This window comes from Onychomys torridus, chromosome 19 (genome assembly GCF_903995425.1).
Source record: "Onychomys torridus chromosome 19, mOncTor1.1, whole genome shotgun sequence".
NCBI classification, from domain to species: domain Eukaryota; kingdom Metazoa; phylum Chordata; class Mammalia; order Rodentia; family Cricetidae; genus Onychomys; species Onychomys torridus.
This window is the reverse complement of record NC_050461.1, coordinates 30,356,123-30,381,785: the sequence shown is the minus strand read 5'-3', so window position 1 is coordinate 30,381,785 and position 25,663 is coordinate 30,356,123. Positions and strand designations below refer to the sequence as shown.

General features: G+C 40.7%; 1 protein-coding gene and 1 non-coding gene across 2 annotated transcripts in view; both read right to left on the bottom strand.

Moving 5' to 3' along the window:
- Enpp3 (ectonucleotide pyrophosphatase/phosphodiesterase 3) overlaps nucleotides 1-3,707 on the bottom strand; it is a 73,757-nt gene extending 70,050 nt beyond the window's left edge. Inside the window, exon 1 of the mRNA XM_036169066.1 lies at nucleotides 3,630-3,707. Coding sequence (XP_036024959.1) covers nucleotides 3,630-3,707 — 78 coding nt within the window. The remainder of the gene's footprint in view (nucleotides 1-3,629) is intronic.
- A 4,430-nt stretch (nucleotides 3,708-8,137) lies between these two features.
- LOC118570752 lies at nucleotides 8,138-8,199 on the bottom strand. The gene has a single exon (XR_004943244.1). It is a non-coding gene; the product is annotated as a U7 small nuclear RNA (small nuclear RNA).
- Between the last annotated feature and the right edge of the window lie 17,464 nt (nucleotides 8,200-25,663).

Here is a 25,663-nt window from a genome sequence, read left to right as displayed (position 1 = left end):
ACAAAGCTATGCAGCACAGGAGACTCCCTACTTCCACCAGATCCAGTGGCAATGTGATTAGATTCTTTTACCTAAACCATGAATTCAAGATAAGAGTACTGGCTAGTAGGGCTGAACATGCTGGACATGGCCACAAAGAATGGTAACAGGGTCCAGTGAGATGGCTCAGTGGGTAAAGGTGATTGCTGCCAAACTTGATGAACTGAATCTGATCCCTGGATCCCACAAATTAGAAGGAGAAAATAACCACCCCCACAAAGTACGCTGTCTTTAAACTTCCACATGTGTGCTATGGCATGTGCTTACCCTTGTCAATAATTGTAATTTTTTTTTTTTAATTTAAAACAGTGGTAACAGACACAAGTTCAAATGAATTTTGAAAATAAAACAATCAGCCGGGCAGTGGTGGCGCACGCCTGTAATCCTAGCACTCGGGAGGCAGAGCCAGGCAGATCTCTGTGGAGGTCAGCCTGGTCTACAGAGCAAGATCCAGGAAAGGCATCAAAACAAAACAAAGAAGAAAATAAAATAATCTTGATTCTAATTTAAAAGCAAGCAATAAAACTTGCAAAAGAACAAATGTAAAATTGTTTACATAAAAACTATTGACATTGAAGAGTTTGAATTTTAAAAACCAACTGAAAATTTAACACATTAACTTTTTTGTTCAGTGAGAAGCAGTGAGTGAAAGTAGCTACTTACGAGCAACGTTAGTGGGCAGTGGTGGCGCATACCTTTGACCCCAGCACTCGGGAGGCAGAGGAGGGCAGATCTCTGTGAGTTCGAGGCCAGCCTGGGCTACAGAGTGAGTTCCAGGACAGCCAGGGCTATACCTGGAAACCTTGTCTCAACCCTCCCCCCAAAAAAGGGGGGGATATTAGGAGTTAACACTTAGTCACAGTGCCCAGGAACCACAGATATCCTTAGCAGAATTATTAGAAAACATCAGCTAACTAAGGTCAACTCCTTATGGGAAACCTAGTGCATTACAGATTTATAGATGAATACGTTTTGCCTCAAGTCTTTTCTTTTGTGTTTTCTCCACTTAAACTTGCTAAAAACCAGTGTCTGTCTCCCCTTACTGTGCTTTAAAATTTTGTAATGCTAAAATTCACATTTTCATGATTTTATATTTACTCTGTGTATTTGTGGTTTCCCACCTCCCTTTTTCCTTCCTTCCTTCCTTCCTTCCTTCCTTCCTTCCTTCCTTCCTTCCTTCCTTCTTCCCTCCCTTCCTCCTTGCATTCTGTAAGTTCCTTGGCAGCCAAAGATTCACAATCACTTTCAATGTGTAATCTATTGAAATCTTCTTGATAATGAAGTACACATGCATCTCGAGCTGTCTTATGCTGAGCACAAAGTAGGAGAAAAGATTCTGGACTCCGAAACTTACTGAGTACTCAACATTTGCCTTCAGCTTCACTGAATAAATTATAAGAGAAATGTGTAGAAACCTTTAAATGTGTGGGGTTTTGTTTTGTTTTTTGTTTTTTTTTTTGTGGAGCTGAGGATCAAACCCAGGGCCTTGCACTTGCTAGGCAAGCACTCTACCACTGAGCTAAATCCCCAACCCCTAAATGTGCTTTTTTTTTTTTAGTTTAGTTTTTTTTTTTTTTTTTTTTTTTTGAGATGGGGTCTCAATGGAGATCAAGCCAGCCTCGAACACCATTTGTAGCTGAAGTTGAGCTTGAACACCTGATTCTACTGCCTCTACCTTCTAAGTATTATGATTATAGGCATGTACCACCATATCCACTGAAACCTTGAGAGAGAGAGAGAGAGAGAGAACCATTAGAACTACCTTTAAGGTATGATTTTAAAATAGTGAACTTCCTAATACACAGGGAAGGAAAATATGCCAGAAAGATTCAAAAAGAAATCCCCAGGTGCTGGGCGGTGGTGGTGGTGCACGCCTTTAATCCCAGCACTCCGGAGGCAGAGGCAGGCGGATCTCTGTGAGTTCAAGGCCAGCCTGGGCTACAGAGTGAGTTCCAGAACAGGCTCCAAAGCTACAGAGAAACCCTGTCTTGGAAAAAAAAAGAAAAAGAATTTCCCAGGTTAGAGAGATAGTTTAGTCACTACCATGTGTAGCTTATAAACACAAGGACCTGAATTCCAAATCTAGAGCCCAAATCAAAAGAGTGTGGCCTGGTGGTTCACTCTGCTGGGAAGAAGACACAGGAGCATCCCTGTGGCTTAATGGTCAGCCAGACTTTCCTAAGCAGTCAGAGTGAAACACCCTGTCTCAAAAAGAAAAAGAAGTGGAAGTCTCCTGTGAGATAAAACCTGCGCTTGTGTTCGCACTCACAGGAGCCTGGGTAAGAAAAGGAAAAGAAAAAAACACAAAGCACCCAAGTTGTGTTCCCAAGGGATTTTGAGTCCTTGAGTTGACAAGACGGGATAAAGAAAACAGCATAAAAGCTGTAAGGACTTCTCTGTAATTCCTAGAAAGATAAGCACTGAGGGTTTAGTGTATTTCAGTCGCTGAGCTCAAAGCCCAGGCATTGTTTCACTAACTCTAGAGAAAGGAGTGGGGACATTGGCCAGCCCTGAGGAGTCAGAGGAAGGCCACAGCAAGATGATGCTGGATGAGTAGTCAGGTAGGAGATTATCTGAAGTTGAGGGAGGAAGACCCAGCAAGCAGTCAGAGATAATGGCTTGGGGGAAGTCTTAGGAGGTTGAGGGCAGGTATGACACAATATCACAAGAGAATATGGAGACTGCCTAAAGAAAAGATTGTCGGATAAAATGTGGGGAATGCTTATCAGTAACATTCAGTGAAGATAAAGGTAAATCAGCCGAAAGACAAGTACGTTTTAAACGTGAGCCTTTCAATATTGTCAAGGAAGCAAGGGGAGAGAACAGAAAAACAAAACAAAACAAAAAAACCCACCAAACTTCAAAACATCCACATATTGTTGTTAGGGCCCGGGCCATTCAAATTGGAAGTGGAGGTGCGTGGGAGGGAGAGACAGATCCGCTGCTAAGGAAAGAAAGCCAGAGCAGGCATTGGATGAGCCATGAGGAATTGGGGGGCTGGACAGAGTCTCCCACATCTCCCAAAGCTTGATGAGGAAGAACAAAAACAGACTAATAAAACCAAAGAGCTCTTTAACATTATATTTTGGGACAAGGTAGATAGTAGAAAAACCATATAAAAAGATGAACATCTCGAAAAACCAAAAAATTAAAAATAAAAAGATGAACGTGAGGAAAGAGGCAAAAGAAATTCTCTCACATGGAAGTTAAATAGAATAAAATATTGATAAAATCAACAGTTCCTCAAAAAGTATATGGTAATGATTTCATTCACTAAATCCTTGCTCTTACGGTATTCATACCATTCAAAAATGGCTTGAGCTCCAACTATAAACATGTGGAAAAAATCAGTGCAAAGTGTTCTCATAGTTTTTCTGTCTTCTAGAGGAATACTAACCCATTGTAATTCAAAGTTCCCGTGGAATGTAATTAATAATGCTAACTTGCATTACAGTCAGAAAAGATAAAGCTGTGGACCCAGTTACTTAACATTTTAACTTAAATAGCAACACAAACAAACACGAGTGGAAAGGCATGCAACTCACATCTGTCACCAAGCTTGTAAGACTAAAATTAACAGCTGTACTCACCACACAAAGGATTTTGTATTTCCTGAGACTGCCTTTCTTAACGGGCTCCTCCGTAGCTAACGTTAGCTGGGAGTCCATTGCTCCTGTAGCCCTGCAAACCTGTTTAGCCAGAAAACAACAATGCCCTTTCTTCCCTCTAGTCAGGGAAAAAGAAACTGTCCTGAGTGCCACAGCTGTGACTGCCTTTTAAATACCGGAGAAGAGCAGAGCTCTGTAGTGATTGGGTAATCCAAGAGCGGGGAAGCCTGGTCTTAGAGTACTGCCTACAGAGTAAAGTTCGTTTCTCTGGATATTGTGGACAGCTGTTCTTTATTTACAGTCTTAGACATTATCATATACAGTAGTCAGGACATGGAGATAGCAAGAACAATATGTCAATCAATTTTTAAAAATCTTATCCTTTGTTTTTGTTTTGTTTGTTTGTTTATGACAGGATCCCATATCATCTCCACCTCCTGAGCACGTGCCGCCATGCTCAGTTTACAAAGTCCTGGGAATTGAACTCAGGACTTCAGACCAGCTACCAAGCACTCTACCAACTCAGGTCCACCCCCAGCTCAATTGTTTTCTGGGTTTTGATTTAATTTTTCTTTTGAGGCGGGATCTTATACAGTAGCCTGGGTGGCCTCAAGTTTCCCAAGCCCTCCTCTCTCAGACTCCCAAGTGCTGATGTTGCAGGTAGGAGAAACTGATCATTGATTTGCCTTAAAAGGAGAACTTCAGGAGGCTAGAGAGATGGCTCAGTGGTTATAGAGCACTGGCTGCTCTTCCAGAGGACCTGGGTTCAATTCCCAGCACCCACATGACAGCTCCCAGTAGTTTGTAACTCCTATTCAAGGGGATTTTATTCCTGCATACAGACATAATTGCAGGCAAAACACCAATGCATATAAAATTTTTTTTTAAAAAGTAGAACTTCAAACAAGAAGCCTTGGGACAGGGAGTTTGTACATTTATATGTTTGTATAAATGTATATCGTGTTGCAGTTGAAAATGAGTACATTTAATAGAGTTGGGGAGCTTGAGAGATGGCTTGGCGGTTATGCGCACATTCTGTTTTGCAGAGAGTTTAGATCCCAGCACCCATGTCAGGCTGTTCACAACTGCCAGCAACTCCAGCTCCAGGGGATCCGATGCCCTCCTCCAGCCTCGAAGAGCACTGGCATACACGCACGTATGCACACAGATATACACAAACAGTGCTCCAAGAGCACTACCACACACACACACATGCACGCAAATAAAAATAGCTATTTTAGCTGGGTGGTGGTGGCGCACGTCTTTAATCCCAGTACTCGGGAGGCAGAGGCAGGCGGATCTCTGTGAGTTTGAGGCCGGCCTGGTCTACAGAGCGAGATCCAGGACAGGCACCAAAACCACACAGAGAAACCAACCCTGTCTTGAAAACACCTAATTAATTAATTAAACTAAGCTATTTTAAAAATACAGGGGCTGAAGAGAGAGCGAAACAATTGACAGTGCATATGGCTCTTGCAGAGAACTCACGTTGGATTTCCAGCATAAAATCCCTACATCAGACGGCTCACACTTGCCTATAACTCCTCTTCTGGGGGATTCGCATCCTCTGTCCTCCAAGGGCACCTGCACTCATGAATACATAACACACACATATACGTAATTAAGAAAATGAATTGATTAAGGCCGGGCGGTGGTGGCAGTGCACGTCTTTAATCCCAGCACTTGGGAGGCAGAAGCAGGCGGATCTTTGTGAGTTTGAGGCCAGCCTGGTCTACAGAGGGAGATCCAGGAAAAGGCACAAAGCTACACAGAGAAACCCTGTCTCGAAAAACCAAAAAAAAAAAAAAAAATTGATTAAAATAAAATAGAAACGTGTTTGACTATAGTGGAAACTCTAAAACTACCATCAAGTGTTTTAATTCTGTGAAGATTGTGTCTTACATTTTATAATGTCCACAATTTAAGAATTATTTTAAAGCAAACAACAAAATAGTGTGTGTAGGTGGTCATTTGAATAAGAATGGTCCCTATGAGCTCATGAGCTCATATATTTGAAAGCATAGTCACCAGGGATTGGTGCTATTTGAAAGGATTAGGAAGTGTTGCCTTGTTGGAGGAAATGTGTCCCGGAAGCTGGGCTTTGAGATTTCAAAAGTTCATGCGAGGCCTGTTCTCTCTGTCTCTGTCTCTCTCTGTCTCTGTCTCTGTCTCTCTCTGTCTCTGTCTCTCTGTCTCTCTCTCTCTCTCTCTCTCTCTCTCTCTCTCTCTGTCTCTCTGTCTGTCTCTCTCTCTCTCTCTCTCTCTCTCTCTCTCTCTCTCTCTCTCTCTCTCTCTCTCTCTCTGCCTATCTCTGCCCATGGATCAGGATGTAGAACTCTCAGCTACTTCTCCAGTACTGTCTGCCTACCTGCTACCAGACTAACTGCCGTGATGATAATGGACTAACCTCTGAAACTGTAAGCAACCCACAATTAAATGTTTTCTTTTATAAGAATTTCCTTGTCTTCATGGTGTCTCTTCATAGCGGTAGAAGAGTGACTAAGAGAGTGTGTTGTCACTGCTTGCTGCAGTATATGATCCTTAGGAATTTTCAAAGCAGGAGAAAGTCGGACTGAACCATGTTTTCATTATCCACCGGGACACTGCGAATGTGGATGAGAATGAGAATGAGCCACAAATTTGCTTCATGACTCTAAGGCTGGATCCAGTACCTGATGGCTACCAAACTTGAGTCTTTGATGTTCTCTCCCCTTCTCTGTCTCTTTCCCCATCACTGGGCCCTCGAATGGCACTGGCATCTTTATAGTCCAATTCCTGGCTTCCTTGGGTTTCCAAGTAGAAGACAGTTCTTGCACTCTGTAAGCTGACCTGATTGATAAAGGAGTGTTCATTCCTGACAGCTGCAGGTTGCTCAGCCCTGTTTGAAGGGATACAGTTCTTCATGGCAGGAAGGGTTTGATGACTCTGTGATGGCTGCTTTCTCACATCTTAAGAAACGTTTTCATTCATGTTATCTGATGTCAAACTAAGGACAACTTTAGGGGTGTTTGCTCAATGGTAGAGTGCTTGCCTACTATGTGTAAAATCCTGGGTTCAGTTTAAGTGCTTAAAAATGACCCAAGTGTCCCTTATAATGATTTTATTCTTGTCTCTTAGGTGAGTAAATTAAAACTCTGGTTGCTTAAATTATGTGACTAACTCTCCCAGTACTACATATTTACTAAGCACCAGAATTAGACCTGGAACCCAAGTCTTCTAATTCCTCAATCCAAGCCTATTTTAATTGATCACACAAAAGGTTCTTGTAGTGGTTTGAATAAGACTAGCCTACATAGGTTCATATATTAGAATGCTTGGTCATTGGGGACTGGCATTCCTTGAGAGGGATTAGGAGGTCTGGCTTTGTTGGGTAGGTATGCCCTTGTTGGAGGAAGTATGTCACTGGGGATGGGCTTTGGGGTTTCAAAAGCTCAACCCAGGCTCAGTGTCTCTCTCTTCCTGTTGCCTGTGGATGCAGATGTAGAACTCTCAGCTCCTTCTCCAGCACAATGTCTGCCAGCATGTTGCCATGATTCCTGCCATACTGATAACAAGCTAAGCCTCTGAAACTGTAAGCCAGGCTCAATAAATGATTTTCTTTTATAAGAAAAATAGGCGGGCTGGAGAGACGGCTCAGAGGTTAAGAGCACTGGCTGCCCTTCCAGAGGTGCTGAGTTCATTTCCCAGCAACCACATGGTGGCTCACAACCATCTGTAGTGAGATCTAGTGCCCTCTTCTGGCATGAAGGCATACATGCTGTATACGTAATAAGTAAATCTTAAAAAAAAAAAAAAAAAAAAAAAAGCTGGGTGTTGGTGGTGCACACCTTTAATCCCAGCACTCGGGAGGCAGAGGCAGGCAGATCTCTGTGAGTTCGAGGCCAGCCTGGTCTACAAAGCATGTTCCAGGAAAGGCACAAAGCTACACAGAGAAACCCTGCCTCGAAAAACCAAAATAAATAAATAAATAAAATAAAATAAATAAAAATAGGCATTGAGTAAGACAGCTCTGTTTTCCAATGCATATGGACTGAAGCATTATAATATGTTTACTCAGTGCTGAGATGAAGATTCAAGTTGATGGTAAAAAGCTAAATTAATAACAGTGGGGTCAAAAGTCATAGCAAACTCTCTAGGTTTTGATGACACTAAGCCAGTGATTCTCAGTGAGAAAAGCTAGTCCTAGAATCACTGCTTGCCTTGTCAAAGAAACCATGAGAGCTCCTCTCTGGTATAAAGATTATTTGAAACCCTTCAAGCTGGAGTATACCTTATAGGAAACACTGCCCTAAGTAAACTTGTGCAAGTACAACACAGTGGAGAATCAACATGAAAACAGTGTGCTGTGCTACAAAAATACTCAGAAACATTAAGAATAGCTCTAAGAATCGTATCAAACCTCTTCTTCTCTTATTAGAGCCACTCTCTCAGGCAAAGTGTTTGTAGCACAAAGCCAGGTTTGTGTAGTTTGTTTGTCTAATTTTTTTAAAAGGGGTTTTCCGACAGAAGCTGGAAAACCTGCTGGACAAATTCTAAAAGAGCTGTGACACTTGTTTGTCTAATTTTCCCCCATGATTTCCTTACCTTATTATGTGTCTTCTACTCAAGCCTGGTCTGTAGAAGCAGGATCATTCACTGCTAAAACAAAAGAGATACTTTTCAGAGCCAGAAGATTCCATTGAGATCATCAACTCCAAGGTTTGCATACTTTCTAAATTAACAGATTCTGTTCCTTGACGATTTTACAGGTGCTTATAATGCATTCCAGTTATACTCCTCTTGATACACACACCCTCTCTAACCTCCATTTCACTCCATCCATCTCCCTTCTTCCCCACAAATCTTGTTTTTGTTTTTTTGTTTTTCATATTCATGACATTTTGTCTTGCTTTATATCCCAGAGTTTAACAAGGTCTGTCTGTGTGAGTTTGGAACTATCCATTAGAGAGACTGGTGGACTCATTAGTAAGTATACAGCTAGATACTATGCCTCCCTCTCTCCCAGAATGCATTAGTTGCTAACAGTCTACCAGTAACTGCTAGAGCCCTGTGACCCATTTCCCCATCCGTGGCTGACTGCTGGCTGGGCCTCACTTGTGTAGACCCAGTGTCAATGAGCACACCTACTGTGAGTTCATGATTGCCATGGCCATGTGATGCTTAGAAGATGGCACTTCACAACCCTTCTCTCTGCCTCTTGGCTTATACTGTCTGCCTTCTCTTCTACAATATTCCCCGAGCCTTAAAGAGGTGGTATAAATGGTATAAGTGGACAACCACGAGTCTCTACCTTCACCTACCTCCATTCACTGCAATCAGAAGCTTCTCTGCTTATGGCTGAGACTATCCTTTGCTTTCATGTGTTAATATAGATATTCATAAGAAAATCTGATGCTATGCCAGCTTAGCTAAGCAGCACGAGTTTACTTCACCTGAGAGCTTAAGACCTCTTTAGTCATGAGGTCTTGACTGGGTTTACAGTCTGGGCAAGGATTCCCTCTAATAGGGTGGGTCATACATCTAATTGGGGAGCACCAATGAGCACATTTGCCTGGCCATGTGTTATTGTAGTTAGGTGTTCCAGAGCTGGGTCAGATAGTTTATGCCTTTTCCTCCCAGGCAGGTTACATGATAACATCTGACACTATGAAAGTCATCTAACAGAAAGGAAGTGTCCAGCTCAGTTACAGCTCGGTTTACTTATATTTTGTATTCAAGATGTCTGATATCTCTGGCAGTAGAATCATCTCATCTATTTCCGGTGGACAATCAAGTGAAATTACGAAAGCGTACATTTAGGGGAGGGGCCTTTGAAGCCTCCCTGACCAACAACTCCCATGGCAGGATTCCATACCTCGCACTGGAGTTTTCCTTTAGTGACCCATTAATTACAGAATCAACATTATTTAGCCATCTGCCACCAAACCTATTTTGTTAACCAGATAGTAGGTGCCCTTCTTTGCTTTCTATCATTGTGATAAACACCATAACCAAAAACCACTCAGGGAGGAAAGGGTTAAAATCGTCTTACACCTTACAATCAGTCCTTAAGCAAAATCAGGACAGGAACTCAAGGCAGGAATTGAAGCAGAGGCCATGGAGGGGTGCTGCTTACAGGCTTGCTCCTGGTAGCTTGTTCACCCTGCTTCTTTATACACCCAAGGTCACCTGCCCAGATATGGCACTAACTACAGATCGATCTTTAATCAAGAAAATGCTCCACAAATTTGCCTACAGGCCAAATCCTTGAGATTCTCTCTTCCCAGATATGTCTAGGTTGTGTCAACTTGACAAAACAAACACACAGTGGGACATAGGTTTGCATACAGGTTTTTCACAGCTCCCTTCATATTAACCTATACTCTCTCCAGTTGAAGTCCAGAGGGGGTCAGACTGCATCTGAGACATGCAGAACTTGATCATGCATATGAGTCTCCCACATTACTGGTTTCAGAGCTGCAGGGTTGAAGGGCCTCTGAGGGTGGTGGTGGCACATGCCTGTAACCCCAGCACTGGCAGGTAGATCTCCGAGTTCAAGGCCAGCCTGGTCTACAGAGTACCAGGGCAGCTGGGACTACACAGAGAAACCCTGTCTCAAAACAAACAAACAAAAATAAAACCAGAAAACAAAAAAGAGAGCAGCTGAGGCTGGCCACTGTGACAGACTCGGGGGAAGGCCATAGACTTGGGGAAGTACAGTGTTATATGATATTTTGTTTGTGTTCTGACAAATAAAGCTTGCCTGGAGGTCAGAAGGTGGAGCTAGCCACTAGTTAATCACAGAGGCCAGGCGATGGTGGTGAACTCTTTTAATCCCAGCACTTGGGATCTCATGCTTTTGATCTCAGCACTTGAGGAGGTGAAAACAGGAATATAAGGTGGGTCTCCCCAATTCAGTCAGAGGATTCATAGAGACAGGATCTGGGAGCCCCATTTGGTCATAGGATCCAGAGAGGTAAGAAGTGACTGTGGCTGCTCTGCTTCTCTGATCTTTCAGCTTTCACCCTAATATCTGATGATGGGTTTTAATTTACTAAGACTAATTAGCATTATGCTTCAGTGCAGTCTCAATTACAGTGGAGACCCTGGGATTGAAGGGGTCATGGAGAGAAGATGCTGAGGCTTGGAATCAGGTGGCAGAGTCAGAGTCTCTGAAGAGAAGCCAGGAGGTAATTTGTGTGGGTGCACTCTGTAGAGGTGTCTGCCTATCCCACAAACAGCAGCAGTTGTGGAGGAGAGCTGGCCTGAGCCTGTAAGGTAAGTTGTGTGTTCTGTGAATGGCAGAGCCAGAGACATAGAGCTGTCCAGGCCTTTGCATTTTAGAGTAAGCCCCTCAGACCTCAAACACTCAGCTACTTTCTCTGTTGGATTTTGATTTTGCTTGGACCTGACTGTAACGATGCCCTGGTTCTGCCCTTTTGTAATAAGAAAATATTTAACTTGCTTTTTATTTTATGAGAACCTACTGTTCAAAGACTTTGGACTTGTAAAGGGACCTTCAACTTTTAAGTCATTGGAATTTTTAAAGAGTGTGGAACTTTCAAAAAGTTGGATTGTGTTTTATATTGTGATATTAATATTAATGAGATACTGAAGACAAACAAGAAAGGAAAGCTTATGGTTTCGTAGTGATGTATTTGTGTGTGAAGCTGACAAGGTGTCAATTGTGCTGGTTAGTTGTTTCGCAACTTGGCACAAACTCGAGTCACCCGAGAAAACGGAATCTCAATTGAGAAAATGTTTCCGTCAGATTGTCTGTCAACAGGTCGGTGAGGCATCATTGATTAATGATTGATGTGAGAGGGCCCAACTCACTGTGGGTAGTGGCACTCCTGGACAGGCGGTCCTTGATTGTACAAGAAAGCAGACTGAGCAAACTGTGACGAACAAAACTGTAAGCAGTACTCCTCCACGACCTCTGCTTCGGTTCCTGCCTACAGTTTCCTACACTGCCTGAGTTCCTGCCCTGACTTCTCTTCATGCTATACTACAATTGTAAGATGAAATAAACCCCTTCCTCCCCACAATGCTTTTTATGATGGTGTTTATCACAGCAAAAGAAACCTCACTAAGACAACATTCACGGATGTGTCTTGGTTTATTTTTATGTTTTGTGATGGTTGCTGTTGTTCTAAGTTTTGAAATTCAGCTTCCTTAAGTAGAATCTTCTAGAGTTCTGCTAAGTCAGTAGTACTTTCTAATACCCCTTCAGGGATTTTACATACAGCCAGTGCCAGTCTAAATGTTTCCTTTTTTAAATTATGGATTCATTCCCTGCTGCTAACATCATCTCTATGTGATCAAATTTTATAAATATTACAAGTAAAATTAGAAAGGTTTGGTCACCTGTGTAAGAAGTCTTGGCTAGTGATATCTCAGAAATGAGATACTATTTATAATTGTTGCATGATACTGATTTGAGGAAAGATTGAGCCTGTATCAAAATGTACCTTACAAATTGGGAGCCACTGAATTTTAGAACGTGAGCATTTGTCCTATGGCTTGAACTCTTACAGGCTTCCGGGTTTTGAAAACCTCTGCTATTGCTGCCTGGGGGACAGCCTTCAGGCAGCACATGGCTCAAGGAGAAATCCACAGAGAATGAGCTTACTAGACTCTTATCTGAGGGGGTTAGGGAAAAGGACACACACACACTCTCTTGATGGTTTCCTTCACACCTTTTCTTTATTCTTCTTTTGCATTCTCTATTCTTTATTTTCCAGGTGATTTCCTTCTCTCATTCTTGATGTTTTCCTTCTAACTCTATCTTTATTCTTGATGTTTCCCTTCTAATTCCTTCTAACTCTCTCATTCCTGGTATTTTCCTTCTAACTCATTTTAACTCTCTCATTCTTGATGTTTCCCTTCTAACTCTCATTACTGATGTTTTCCTTCTAGCCCATTCTAACTCTCTTTAACTCTATCTCCATTTTTTTTCCCTTACAAATTAAATACCCCAGCAAAATCTTTCAGGCAATATAAAAATTACAATGTGGTTATGTTCTGTTTGTCAAGTGAATGATTACAATGAATACAAAACAAACAGTAAAAAATAGCATATTTCTATATCCCTTACATGATTAAACATTTTACATATTACGAGTGAAAAACAAATTATCCCAAGAACGTACATACATTCATACCCAAGTAACTCGTTATAGATTAACTGTGTGGACAAGCAAGGTATTCTTTCCAGTCAGGTCTTTTACTGGCAGGCTGCATTTTGCAGTTACAAAGAAAGGGCCAATTACCTTATCACTTATCTTGAAAGGTAATCTTATAAGGAATCTTAAAGAAATAACAAACCTAAACTTTTATATATGAAAACGAATCAGTCATATCTACTTTAAATCTTTAGGGATGCATACCAACTCATCAATAGTTTTTTATATCATGAGATTGAGGGCAAAAATGGGTACAAGGAATTAATCACCACCTTTTATCAACCAATCCCACCAAGAAAAGTGTGTCAGCTGGTAATAATTGGGCTGCTTTGTTCTTGTTCCCTGACCTTAAAGAGTTCCTCACTCTGCTACGTGTCTTTCTAAAACTTTGGATTATCTTCTTGGGTTTTTCACCTCAAAGCTATTCGACAAAAATATCTTAGTCTAACTTTAAGTTATTTTCAAAGCTTTGTTTCAGCTGTGATGTACTTCTGAAACCTATGAACACACCTCCCAACATTATGATTATAAGAATTTAAGCTAGCTGGGCTAACTGGGACTCAATTGTTTTTCCTAATCATTAAGCTAAGTCACAGTCTATACAGCTCCTCAATAGAAACTCACGTGTTATAGCAGTGTGATACATCCTTGTTTATATTTTTAATAATCAAAACTCTATGTAGACTAACATTATTATTACCATTTAGACAGTACAGCTTAAGAAGAGATCATCTTCATAATAAGCCACATGTAAAAATGTCCAGTAGAGCAGGGTGTTCCATGAGATAAACACACTACATTACAGGCAGTGGGGAATCTCCCCACACCATTCACACCATGCCAGATACCAGAGAAAGGTAGCAGAGCAACCATGTAAAGGCATAGCAGAAGCAAAAGACATTCCAGATTCTGTGATCTTGGGGCCTTGCCTGTCCAAGATTGGCACCTCAGAGGGTTTCCTCCAGGTAGACTGACACCTTGAACTTCAATTGCCACCTGCTGCTCCATTGGCATGGCCACCAGCGCTCTGCCAATTGTGTTGTTCTTGGGGTTCCTGCTTGCATCTGGGATGGTTGATTTTAATGGTCAACTTGGAGAAGCTATCATGCTGTTATTGAATTAAGCACTGTTCTAGGATGTTATTGTGACAGTATTTTGTAGATGTTGTAACAACTACAATTGGTTGAATTAAAAAAAATACCATCAATAATGTAAGTAAAGTCTGAAGAGAGGGCTGAGTGGTTAGGTGTAGTGGATAGCCATCCCAGCATTGGCCTGGAAGTTCCAACCCCCATTGAGGCTTCAGTAATGATCACGCCCATAAGGCGGGGCAGAGGAGGGAGATGAAGACCGAGGATCAAGAGGAGGTCGCTCTCTTGGTTCGGGGACGCTGGACGCGCAGGAGGTAGACCGAGCAGAGTTCTCCAGAGAACACCGCCGGACTGTGCTATACCTTTGCCAGACCCTGCAACCTACCCCTTCATTTGTAAGTTACCCTACAAAATAAACCTCCCTTTTAACTACGTGGAGTGGCGTTAATAATTTCACCAATAGTTAGGAGTGGTGGTTGCTCTTCCAGAAGACCTGGGTTTGGTTCCCAGCACCTGTATGGCAACTGGCAACCATCTCTGTAACTCCAGTTCCAAGGGATACAATACCCTCTTCTGGCTTCTGTGAGATTCTGCACACTCTTGGCATATATTTACACTCACAAATTCACATACACATAAACAAACAAACAAACAAATAAATAAATAAATAAATAAATATAAATATTGAAATAATGATGATGATGGGGTTGTAAGTGGTCCTTCTTTAATCACTCAGAAGTGGTCAGAGTAAAACCTGAGGACTGAGCCATACCTCACTTGGTAGAGTGCTTGCCTAGAGTTTGTAAAGCCCTGGTTTTCTTCCTCAGCACCCCATGAAACCAGGCATCATGATGGCAAATACTTGTAATAGTGCACTTGGGTAGTGGAGTCCAGAGGATCTGACCATCCTCTGTTACACTGGGACTTCACAGCCAGCCTGGGCTACATGAGATCTTGTCTCTCAACACCAAAAAAGGGAGAAAAGGGGTAATAACAAAACTTTGCTAGGTAGAATATTTAATCTTCAGGTGGCAGCTTTAGCATGCTCTCTGTCAGGCCCATCTGGTCAGTCTTGTAGGTTTTGGACGTACCAGCCTGCAAAACAGTGAGTGAATCAAGTTGTTGACACCTCTATCTCCCTGCTTCCAATTAAATTTCTTTGGAGAACCTTACCTCTGTTTACATTTCTTTTTGTTGTTATTGGTTTGTTTGTTTGTTTGTTTGCCTTATTTTAAAAAAACCTCCCCGTTTACTTAGAACATTAGGATCTGTGTTTCTTAACTTGATTTTAATCCCCAACCTTGACAGTTCAAACAATAATTTGTATGTCTTTGCCCCCAGATTCTTGTTAGTTCTGAGACCCAGCTGCAACTTCAGATATTGTTTTCCAGTTCTCCCTAAGACATGGCTTCATTTTGCATCAGTGTTATCTAGAGAGACACCACTGATTCTGTCCCTATGTTTTCACAATGCATTTAATTACCTCCTGTCTTGCAGAACCTCTTTCCTCCCTTCCACTCTCATTCTCCATGTTAGCTCTCTGTTACAGTCACAATGTCCCCAAGATCACTTAAGGGAGAAGTGTTGATTGGTCATATGATTTTGGAGGTTTCTGTCCATGTCAGTAGGCCTTGTGACTTGGAGCCTGTGGCACAGTAGGACTTTGGGAAAAAGATGCTTTGATAGAAGAAGCTATCTAGCTCATGGCAGCTGAGAAGCAGAGAGAGAGAGGGAGAGAGAGAGAGAGAGAGAGAGAGAGAGAGAGAGAGAGAAGAAGAAGAAGAAGAAGAAGAAGAATCCTTTTCAAAATCTGGGAACATAAAAAATGCTGAACTGATGAGGACAGGGTTGTGGAATATTTGTTTACATTATAAAGATGTGTCTCTGCCTAAGGCACCTTCTGATTAGTTTAATAAAGAGCTAAATGACCAATAGGTAGACATGAGAGGACAGTGGGACTTCTGGGCAGAGAGAGAAGACTGGGAGGAGGAATCTAGGGTCGTGAATTTGCCAGAAGACTCAAAGCAACTTGGATATGCTGTACTAAGAAGAGGTAACTGAGCCATGTGGCAAAAGGTAGCTTTAAAAAAAATGGGTTAATTAAGTTATAAGAGCCAGTGGGAAATGCCAATCTTTCATAATTAATAAGTCTACAGGTCATTATTTGAGGGCTGGCAGTCCAAGCTTAGTCTGACAAGAAAGCTTGCTACAGGGCAGTCCCTGTAGGTGTCAGAGAGAGGAACAAACCTGTGAAGAGATGAGAATGAAATCCTAGTTCAGACTGACTTTATCAAACTCCAAGGTGTCTAATTCCAGGTGGTTCATTGTCAGCATATTTAAAACACAGTGCAGTTTGGGAAAAGGTTTCCGGGCAACATTTATTTTAATTCCAGGTATGCAATAAAACTTCAGGTGTGACTACTTAGAGACTCCTTTACAAAGTATATGTGACCATGAGGGTGGGTTCTATAGCTAAAAGTCCTAGAATCTAGTGAGGTCTCTGACTGACAGCATAGAAGTCAATCAGGCTGTATAGAACACGTGACACCTCTCTTAAGGATGGGTAATGATCCAGGGAGGAAGATTCTGGAATATCGTTCTGGGGGATTTGAGAGAAATCTGCCTCCACAGATAGCAAAAGGGTTACTTGATCATTATTAGCACGATCCACTCCCAGCCTTCTGGGCAAGAAAGCAGATATTTTATCTCCTCCCTTGTGTGTTTAATTGATTAATTTCTGCTAATACTGTTGTTGTAAGCAAAATGGGTATAATATGGCTTATTCCACATAAACCTTTGCAAATAGTCCTTCGCATGGAAAAACAATATCACACTGGCTCCTATTACAGGTGTGTGTTTTTTTTAAATCTCCCCTGATAAAAGGCATTTGGATTATGCATTGACAAGAATTAACATGCAATACAGTCATTTAACATAACACTATCAATTTTTGGTTAGTCCTTGCTGTTTCCCTAAAGTCTCAGCTTAATGAGTTAAAGCCCTGGTGTCTCCCCAAGTTATCAGCTTACTCTCCTTCTTGGGATGATGATGACACTCTTGATGGATTTATTGTCTGCCTTTAGATGTTCCGGTCATCTGGTGGTCTCTGAGTGTTCTTGTTGGATTCATCAGATCAGGAGTCATCTGTGACTTTGTTCATTTCGGGGGAAGATATAAGCATTACCTCAGTGTTAGAGCATCAGACTCTTTCTTCTTATCTAGCATTTACTTTAGATTGTGTTTCCTTTAGGACAAATGCCTTTGGGCAGCAGAAAAAACATTGTTCTTTTTTTTTTTTTTTAAGTTAGCATAGGTAAACAGTATGTGAGGATTTAGGTGGGTAAATACTCCCTCTTTATTTATTTATTTGCTTATCTATCTATCTATCTATCTATCTATCTATCTATTTAAATTTGCCAACAAAGTAACCAATGGTGTCATTCCATAACAGCGTGACCCTGTGGATAATAAGGGATTTTAGTAACATGACGAATATTAAAATTTCTCAGCCGGGCGGTGGTGGTGCATGCCTTTAATCCCAGCACTCAGGAGGCAGAGCCAGGCAGATCTCTGTGAGTTCGAGGCCAGCCTGGTCTACAGAGCAAGATCCAGGACAGGTACCAAAACTACACAGAGAAACCTTGTCTCAGAAAAAAAAAAATTCTCAAATCATTTGCAAGCAGGATCATTATTAATTTTTAACTGTAATGAGAGTTCTAGAAAGGAAGTGCCTAAAGAGCTATTTGACAAAGTTAAGTTTCAGATATGATACAATGGTATTTCGCTGGCATTTCCAGGGCCCCTCACTATTCCTGCAGCTGTGCTCTATAGCTGACTAGTTCGGGAGAGGTATTGTGCAAGCCTGGAGTGCACTCTGACCACAGATCTCTACATGATAGCAGAGAATGTCTAAGACACAGACAGCCATGTTTTCAGAAGTTAAGCTGATGTCCTTTCATTATTAATTATGCATTAGAAATTTGGAATGCTGTGTAAAATTTGTCTTTATGCTGTATAAAGCATGCTTTTAATAAAGGGTAGGCTCTTGTGAGGTGCTTTTAACTGTTTGCCTTGCCAGAGTCTGATCTTTCATCAGACCAAGGACAAGCATAAAACTAAAGAACAAACAAAACCTATTGAGTTAGCAGTGGTCATTAACCTTTAAAGATTTAAATGTAAAACTTTGGGATCTTTACATTTAGAACAATTTTAATTATGAGTTTTAAAAGACTTTCCTACTAGGTAACAGGATATTTAGAAGTACCTGAGAAATAATTACAGAAAAACCTGAAATAGAAAACAATTGGGTTTTCCCATGTAAGCACGAAAATTTATATCCAGCTGATATTGTAAATGAAAATCAAAGCATGGAAGAACCAACAGAAGGTAAGAGGCTTTGGATAAAGCCTTTGTGTTGCCTTTTAGAATGACCACAGGTTGTCTGAAAGCTCCGTGGTGGAGATGTGTCTTTGTCTTTCAGGTCTATATGTAATTAAGCCTCAGGGATTCTCTATTACTTCATAGCCTGACAAATTTCCTCCTATAGAAATTTCTGTAGATCTAGATTCAGTTTAAGCCTTAACTCCCAACCAACTTTCAGTTTCAGGAGCTTCACAAACTTGTTCTAGACCGCCCATCTGAGCACTCCATACAGTGAAGTCTTTGGGATGGAATGTCTGTGGGATGGATTCATGTTCCAAGTTGTCTATACCTTGCAAACCTCTTATCCCTTCCCCTTCAGGGCAAACTGTACGTGTGAGTAAGTGAAAGCTTCACTCTTCATATTTTAGGACTTCATGACCCAGGATACTTGTGGTCTGAAAGGTGGATACCCTATATCCTCATCCTGCACCAACCGAAACCATAGCTGCTTCACATGCTGTAAAAGTTCTGAAGACAGTAGGGAGCTTCTATAATATCACAGAAAACCCATTTCTTGTTATTTCTGAAGAGTCCTAGATATCACTCACCCCATTCCTCTAAGTCTCAGAAGCCTTTTCTGGTCAGAACTTGAGTGGTAGATGGACAAGCGGGACTGGGAGAGTCCAGGAAAACTAGATGCACTGAGGGGGCTGAGGAAAGCAGACTAAACCTGGACTCTAAGGATGGCTTTGTGGACAGGTGGGCAGCTTCAAGGAAGGTGAGTTACAGGAGGAAGACAGAAAAGTATAAAAGAAGATTGATAAATAAGAAAACCAGGAGAAAAGTAACCAGTTTGGTTTGAAGTTGGCACAGAGCAAGGACAGATGTTGGAGCTATAGCATGGGGTTGAGTTTAGAACTAGGTGTCTAGATGAGCCCGGTTGTCATCAATATCAGACCAGATCCAGGAGGCAATGGTATACAATGCAGAGATTACAACATGGAGTAGAAGACACAAGTTTGTGTGCGTGAAATAAGTAAAGTGGATGCATTACTAGACATCCAAGCAATGACATGTAATAGATTAGAATCAATGACTGGGCCAAGATAACAGTGTTTAGTAGTACCTGTGTAGTAAGATAAGAGAAAATGAAATGTGCAGTCAATCAATCAATCAATCAATCAATCAATTTCTCTCTCTCCTCTCTGTCTTTTCTCTCTCTCTCTCTCTCTCTCTCTCTCTCTCTCTCTCTAACATCCTTGGCTGTCTTGGAACTCATAGAGATCAGCCTGCCTCTGCCTCCCAAGTGCTGGGATTAAAGGCATGTGGCATCATGCTCAGCTCAAAATGTACAATTCCTTCATGGGTCAGTGTATATGAACATTTGATGACTCCCAGATCACTGCACTGGTTCTCTGTGGAGCAGCCAACACTTCTGAGGTATTCTTTGGGCCCAGCAGTACTGTGTCCTACTTTGCCTCAAGAGCAGAAGTTCACCCCATCTTTGATAAAGTTTTTGAAAACCTTTCTTGTTCATCTGAAATTTCAGAAGCAATTTGATTTCTAAAAATGTCTCAGGCTTTCATAGACTCCTCTTGTTTTGGTGTCCTTGTGAGGGAATTTTGAATGACAAATTCTAGAAAAGTCTCCTAGAGAGATAGCCTAAAATCATTATGTTGACTGAGTGCTCCAAAACCCTGGAGAGCATATGTTGGTATACAGTATGGGCCGCATAAATTCACTTCTTTGAAACCTGAAATGAGCTGAGTTGTTTTCCTCAACCCTAGCACTCCTTACTGGCATATCCACTCTTGGGTGACAGGACTGAAATGACTTCCGCTTTTCATTTATGGAGACATCTATTGCCTACAAGACATGCAAGGAAGAATTATCAAATAACATATTTAATAGTTTTAGCAACAACACAGAGATCTAAGCCCCCACACATGAATGTCTAATGAATGAAATTGCAATACATTTTCTGTAGGCGGACTCTTCTTTCCAGACTGCTGGTCAGCTCTGTTCTGCCAGCCATTCCCAAATAACCACACAGAGATGTAATATTAATTATAAATAATCAACCAATAGCTTAGGCTTGTTACTAATTAACTCTTACTACCCAAATCAACCCATATTTCTTATCTAAGTTCTACCATATGGCTCATTTCTTGTTACCTCATTTTGTACACATCCTGCTTTCTTTCTGTATCTTCCTGGTGACTCCTCTGACTCCACCCTTCTTCCCAGCATTCTCTCTGCCATGAAATACTACCTAGCTATCAACCAATCAGCTTTTTATTAACAATGAAAGCAACATATATTCATAAAGTACAGAAGGATTATTCCACAGAATTTCCCCCTTTTTGTCTAATTAAAAAATAAAGGTTTTAACTCTAACATAATAAAACTTTAGACAATAAGAACAGTAAGAATTACATGTACAATTTTTAATGAGCTTCATAAGCACAATACCCCAAACAAGAGTAGAACATATATAGCATAGACAAATAATTTTTAATTTTTATCAATGAACCAAAATCTATACCAATATAAACTATTTTGATTAATAGTTTCTTTTAGGATTAAGGTAGATTTAATAATCTACCCTTTTTCCCTATCATTCCTATATCATATACCTTTTTTTTCCCTTTAGAAACAGATATTTGAATTTAACTCCTTTGCCTAGCTTTTTTTCCTGACCATGACCAATAGTAACGTGTAATCAAGCCCCATTAAATGATAACAAACATCCATAATCCATCTTTTGGAAATGTGAGCATTGTTTTTTCTAGACTGATTTCTGTTGTCTGGGGGCTCTGGCATCTTTGGGGTAACCTGAGAAAATTCAGGATGCTGGTTAAGTCTTGGCTGGAGTATTCTGTGAGACTGGATCATCTCAGCCAGCAGTATTGAAGTTGCTCTGGACGCAGAACTCTTAGGAATGCAACAGAGACATTTTGAGATGTTCATCACCTGAGCCACTCTTTATTGGTGTCTTGTCCCCTTGTTCTAAAAATACATGACGTTTTCATTGTAGCATGCACATCTGCATTAATACAAGTATTAACTGTGCATTGTACACAAGTCAGTCAAAAATAATTTTTTGTTTTATGTTTGAGAAGGTAAAATATACATCATGTGTCTTGTAGTTCTTCTAGGTTTATTTCTTTATGTCTGTAGTCAGGATTTTCAGGGAGTCTTCCTTGATCAAACCTGATCATCTTTAACCTTGAAGCAATCCACAGTTTTTTGGTTCTGTGGGAACAAAAACAGATCCTCTTCCCCAAAGTAACACATCTTTTGACTTCCATTTGGAATTCAAGAAATTTTAAAACTGTATAGGTTGGTTTAATCCAGCATGTCTCAGCAGCTATCACTTGTTCATCAGCAACCAAAAAATTTAAAGACATCACAATAACATACAGGATCCAGACCCCCTGAATATTTCCCATCTTTACGTGGTTTGTTATTTTTTATTCTTTTTTAAGGACTTTATTATTTTTAAGCTGTTTTTTAATCTATAACTGTGTATACCCTTTTTCTTTTTTCTTCCAAGCCTACGTATATTTTTAAACATACTGTAACCTGTTTAGAGGTTTCTTTTGTTTGGATCTGTCTTTATTGAGTATCTGTATTGTTTTTTGATCCCATTAAATGAATCTGAAACTGCTATGTCAGCTGCTGGCACTGCTCAGGTTAGCACATGGCAGCTGGTGGCTGGTTCCATCCCATAGGCAGCTGCTGGGAGACACATCTCTGTTCTGTGGCAGGTATGAGACTGTGAGACTAGGAAGCCATGCTTGGCTACATTTTTTGTGTGTTTGGAACCTTTTTTTCTTTTTTTAAGCTTTCTCAGGTTTCATGTGGAAGTAGGTGCTGAATGTTTGGGTGACATTTATCAAAAGAAGTTTCTGTGTCTGCTAATTAGCTCTGTCCTGACAGATGCTCCCAATAAACCATACAGAGACTTAGTATTGATTATAAATGATTGGACAATAGCTTAGGCTTGTTTTTAGCCAGCTGTTATAACTTAAACTAACCCATTTCTATTAATCTACGTGCTGGTCTAAGGCTCATTTATCTAATCTATAAACTGCCCATGCTGCTTCTTCAATATCTCATGGTGTCTCCTCAGACTCTTACTTTCTTCTTCCCAGTGTCTTCCTAGTCTGGCTCTCCCACCCACTCTCTTCCTGCCTAGCTATAGGCCAGTAAGTTCTTTATTAACCAATGAGAGAAATACATATTTATAGTGTACAAAGATTGTTTTATGGCAATTTTGAAAAATCTTAGTTGGTATAACTTTGTTGGTGATCCAATCTTTTTCAATACCCAGAATTCTAGAGATAACTATTACTGCAGAGGTCACTATATCCAAGAAATGAAGGGACTTTGAAGGCTTTTATGTCATTGATGGTAATGAATAATAAATGTGAACCACCAAGCCACAAACTTTGTGCTGGGACTTAGCAGGTGTAAGAATGTTAAGCTTCTTAATTTACTTTAAAGAGCTTTAATATGAAGAAACAAACAGTGTAGGCTATAGTATAGTGTGGTGTGTGCTGTGCAAGTGGTGTTGATGTACCAAGGGAACAAAGGAAGAAGTACATTTTTCTAAGAAAAGGAATTCATAGAAATAATTGTGTTCCTTTTCAATCTGCCAATATAAAAAAATCAGTATCTGTCTTTCTGCCTATGTATGTATGTATGTATGTATGTATGTATGTATCTATCTATCTATCTATCTATCTATCTATCTATCTATCCTTCTATCTTTGTATCCGTCTGTGTAGCTGGAGAGCTTCTCTCCCGGTGCCACAAAGCCCCCATGGTCCCACCTCCCACATATAAAATAATCACTCAGATGCTTATATTACTTATAAACTGTATGGCCATGGCAGGCTTCTTGTTATCTACTCCTTCTATTTTAAATTAACCCATTTCTATTACTCTATAACTTGCCACGTGGCTTACCTGTACCTTATATCTCGCTTGTCATAGAGGTGGCTGGCAGCTCTCTCTGCCTCCGCCTTCCACTTCCTAGAATTCTCTTCTCTGCTTATCCCACCTATACTTCCTGCCTGGCTATTGGCCAATCAGTGTTTTATTTTAACCAATCAGAGCAACACACTTGACATACTTAAACATCTCACAGCACATCTGCTTGAATATATACATATATAATACATATAAATAGGGTGATAGAAACTCTGCACACATTGAAAGCTGAAAACACAGACCTATTGCTCTATTTGGAAGCAAAGATTTGACAGCCTTCAGAATGTTATACACCTACTCACACTCTTACACTGAAGGTGTCTGTTCTGCTTACTCAGACTTGCCAAAGAAGGAAGCCTAGAATGCTCAACCTTGGGAATTTCCCAAGACAGCATGCCTCAAGCCACCCCATATTGGTGTTTAAAGTCAGTCCAACTATCACCTCAGAGTTTCTGAGTAGCTCTTTCTGTCTCTACATTCAATCATGAACACAAAGGAAGAATTTCTAGGCAGCTGAAGAAAGATAATAACAATCAAGTTAAGGTAACAAGGAATATACAAGGAATGGAGGGAATTAAAAACTATCACTAAAGTGATATATACCTGTAATCCCAGCACTATGGAAGATGAGGCAGGAGGATCCCAAGTTAGAGGCCAGCTTAAGTTACATAGTAAGATATATATTAGTAAAATAAAATACAGTCTAAAATTGCACTAATGGCTGCAGAATTCAGTGAACATATGAAGAGTCAATGAATTCTAGGCTGGGAATGTAACTTAGCTGATAGAGTGCTGGCCTAGCACTTAGCTTACCATGCACTTAGCCCTGAGTTCAATGCTCAATACCACATAAACAGGGCGTGGTACTGCAAACCACAATCTATCACCAGGAATGTAAAGGCAAAACAACCAAGAGTTCAAGATAATCTTCAGCTACAAGTTGAATTTGAGGCCAAGTTTGGCTGTGTGATACCCTGTCAGGAAGAAAGCAAGGAAGGAAGGGAGGAAAGAAGGAAGGAAGGAAGGAAGGAACAAAGGAACGAAGGAACGAAGGAAGGAACGAAGGAAGGAAGGGAGGGAGGGAGGGAGGAAGGAAAAAACAGAAGGAAGAAAAAGAAAGAAAGAGACTATAAAACAAGTACAAGGAGAACTTTGAGAGAAAAACAAATTTACTACATTTTAGATACTTGGTGCACTAAATTACTTTTTTTTTTTCTGCTGTGATAAAACACTGACCAGGAGCAACTCAAACAAGAGCTTGAAGCAGAAACAGTAGAGCATCACTGCTTATTGGGTTGTTCTTCACAGCTCGCTCAGCTTGCTTTCTTATACAACCCAGGCCCACTTGCTCAGGGATGGCACTGCCCACAGTGGGCTGGGCTTTCCTACATCAATTGTTAAGCAAGAAAACGCCCCCACTGACATGTAGAGGGCAACCTGGTGGAGGTGACTCTTCAATTGAGTGTCCCTCTTCCTTGGTGACTCAAGTTTGTGTCCAGTTGATAAAAACTAACCAGCACATATGGTGACAGATACCGAAATTTTAACGTAGAGAATTTTGCCTCTATCAAATAATAAAAGTTGAAGTGAGACAGAAGTGAAAAGGAGAAGGGAAAATCACCCACAAAATAGTTGAGGAAATTTTGCTAGAACCAAAAGAAATGTGTTTTATGGCTTAGAGGGCCACTGCATGACTAGTGAATGAATAAAATACAGACATCTATCAAAAATCTCTGTAGTGATGGTTGGATCTCCTAAGCTTCAGGCAAGAGAAAAGTAGGTACCTGTAATGTCTCTAGAATCAAAACAGTTTAAGATTTCCCAATAGCCATGATAAAGAGAGAGGACAGTAGAGTAATGCCTTCTAAAAAACAATCTTCAACCTATAGTTCCACATACAGCCCACACTCACATTCAAGAGGAAAATACAAGAAGAACATTTTAAGACAAGCATTTTTTTTTTTGCTCCACACCCTTGTTTTCACCAAAACAAGATAGTACACTATAGAACAAGGAGACCCCAATTACAGGAAGCTGGTGGTCTGACATTAGATCAAAGCAGAACAGCCCAGAACTTAAACAGAAGGAAAACAAGGAGAAATACAGCACAACAGATGTGCAGGGACAAAGGAAGAAACCAGTTCAGACTGGTAGAGAGTGACCCAAGAGTCTGGTGGTGTGGCCAGCTGTCCATGGAGAGTGGACTTTTTGCTTTGAGTAACCCTGCTTTGCCAGGTTCTTAGGAAACTCTCCCTTATCTCTGGCAGTCTCACTCTTTAAGTAAGAGAAGGACAGACATTGCATTTCATGGCACAGGAAAATTGTCTCTGAGATCTAGAGATAGCTGTGTAAGATTAGAAACTGGGAAACACATCATTGCTCACTCTAATGCCTGTATTCA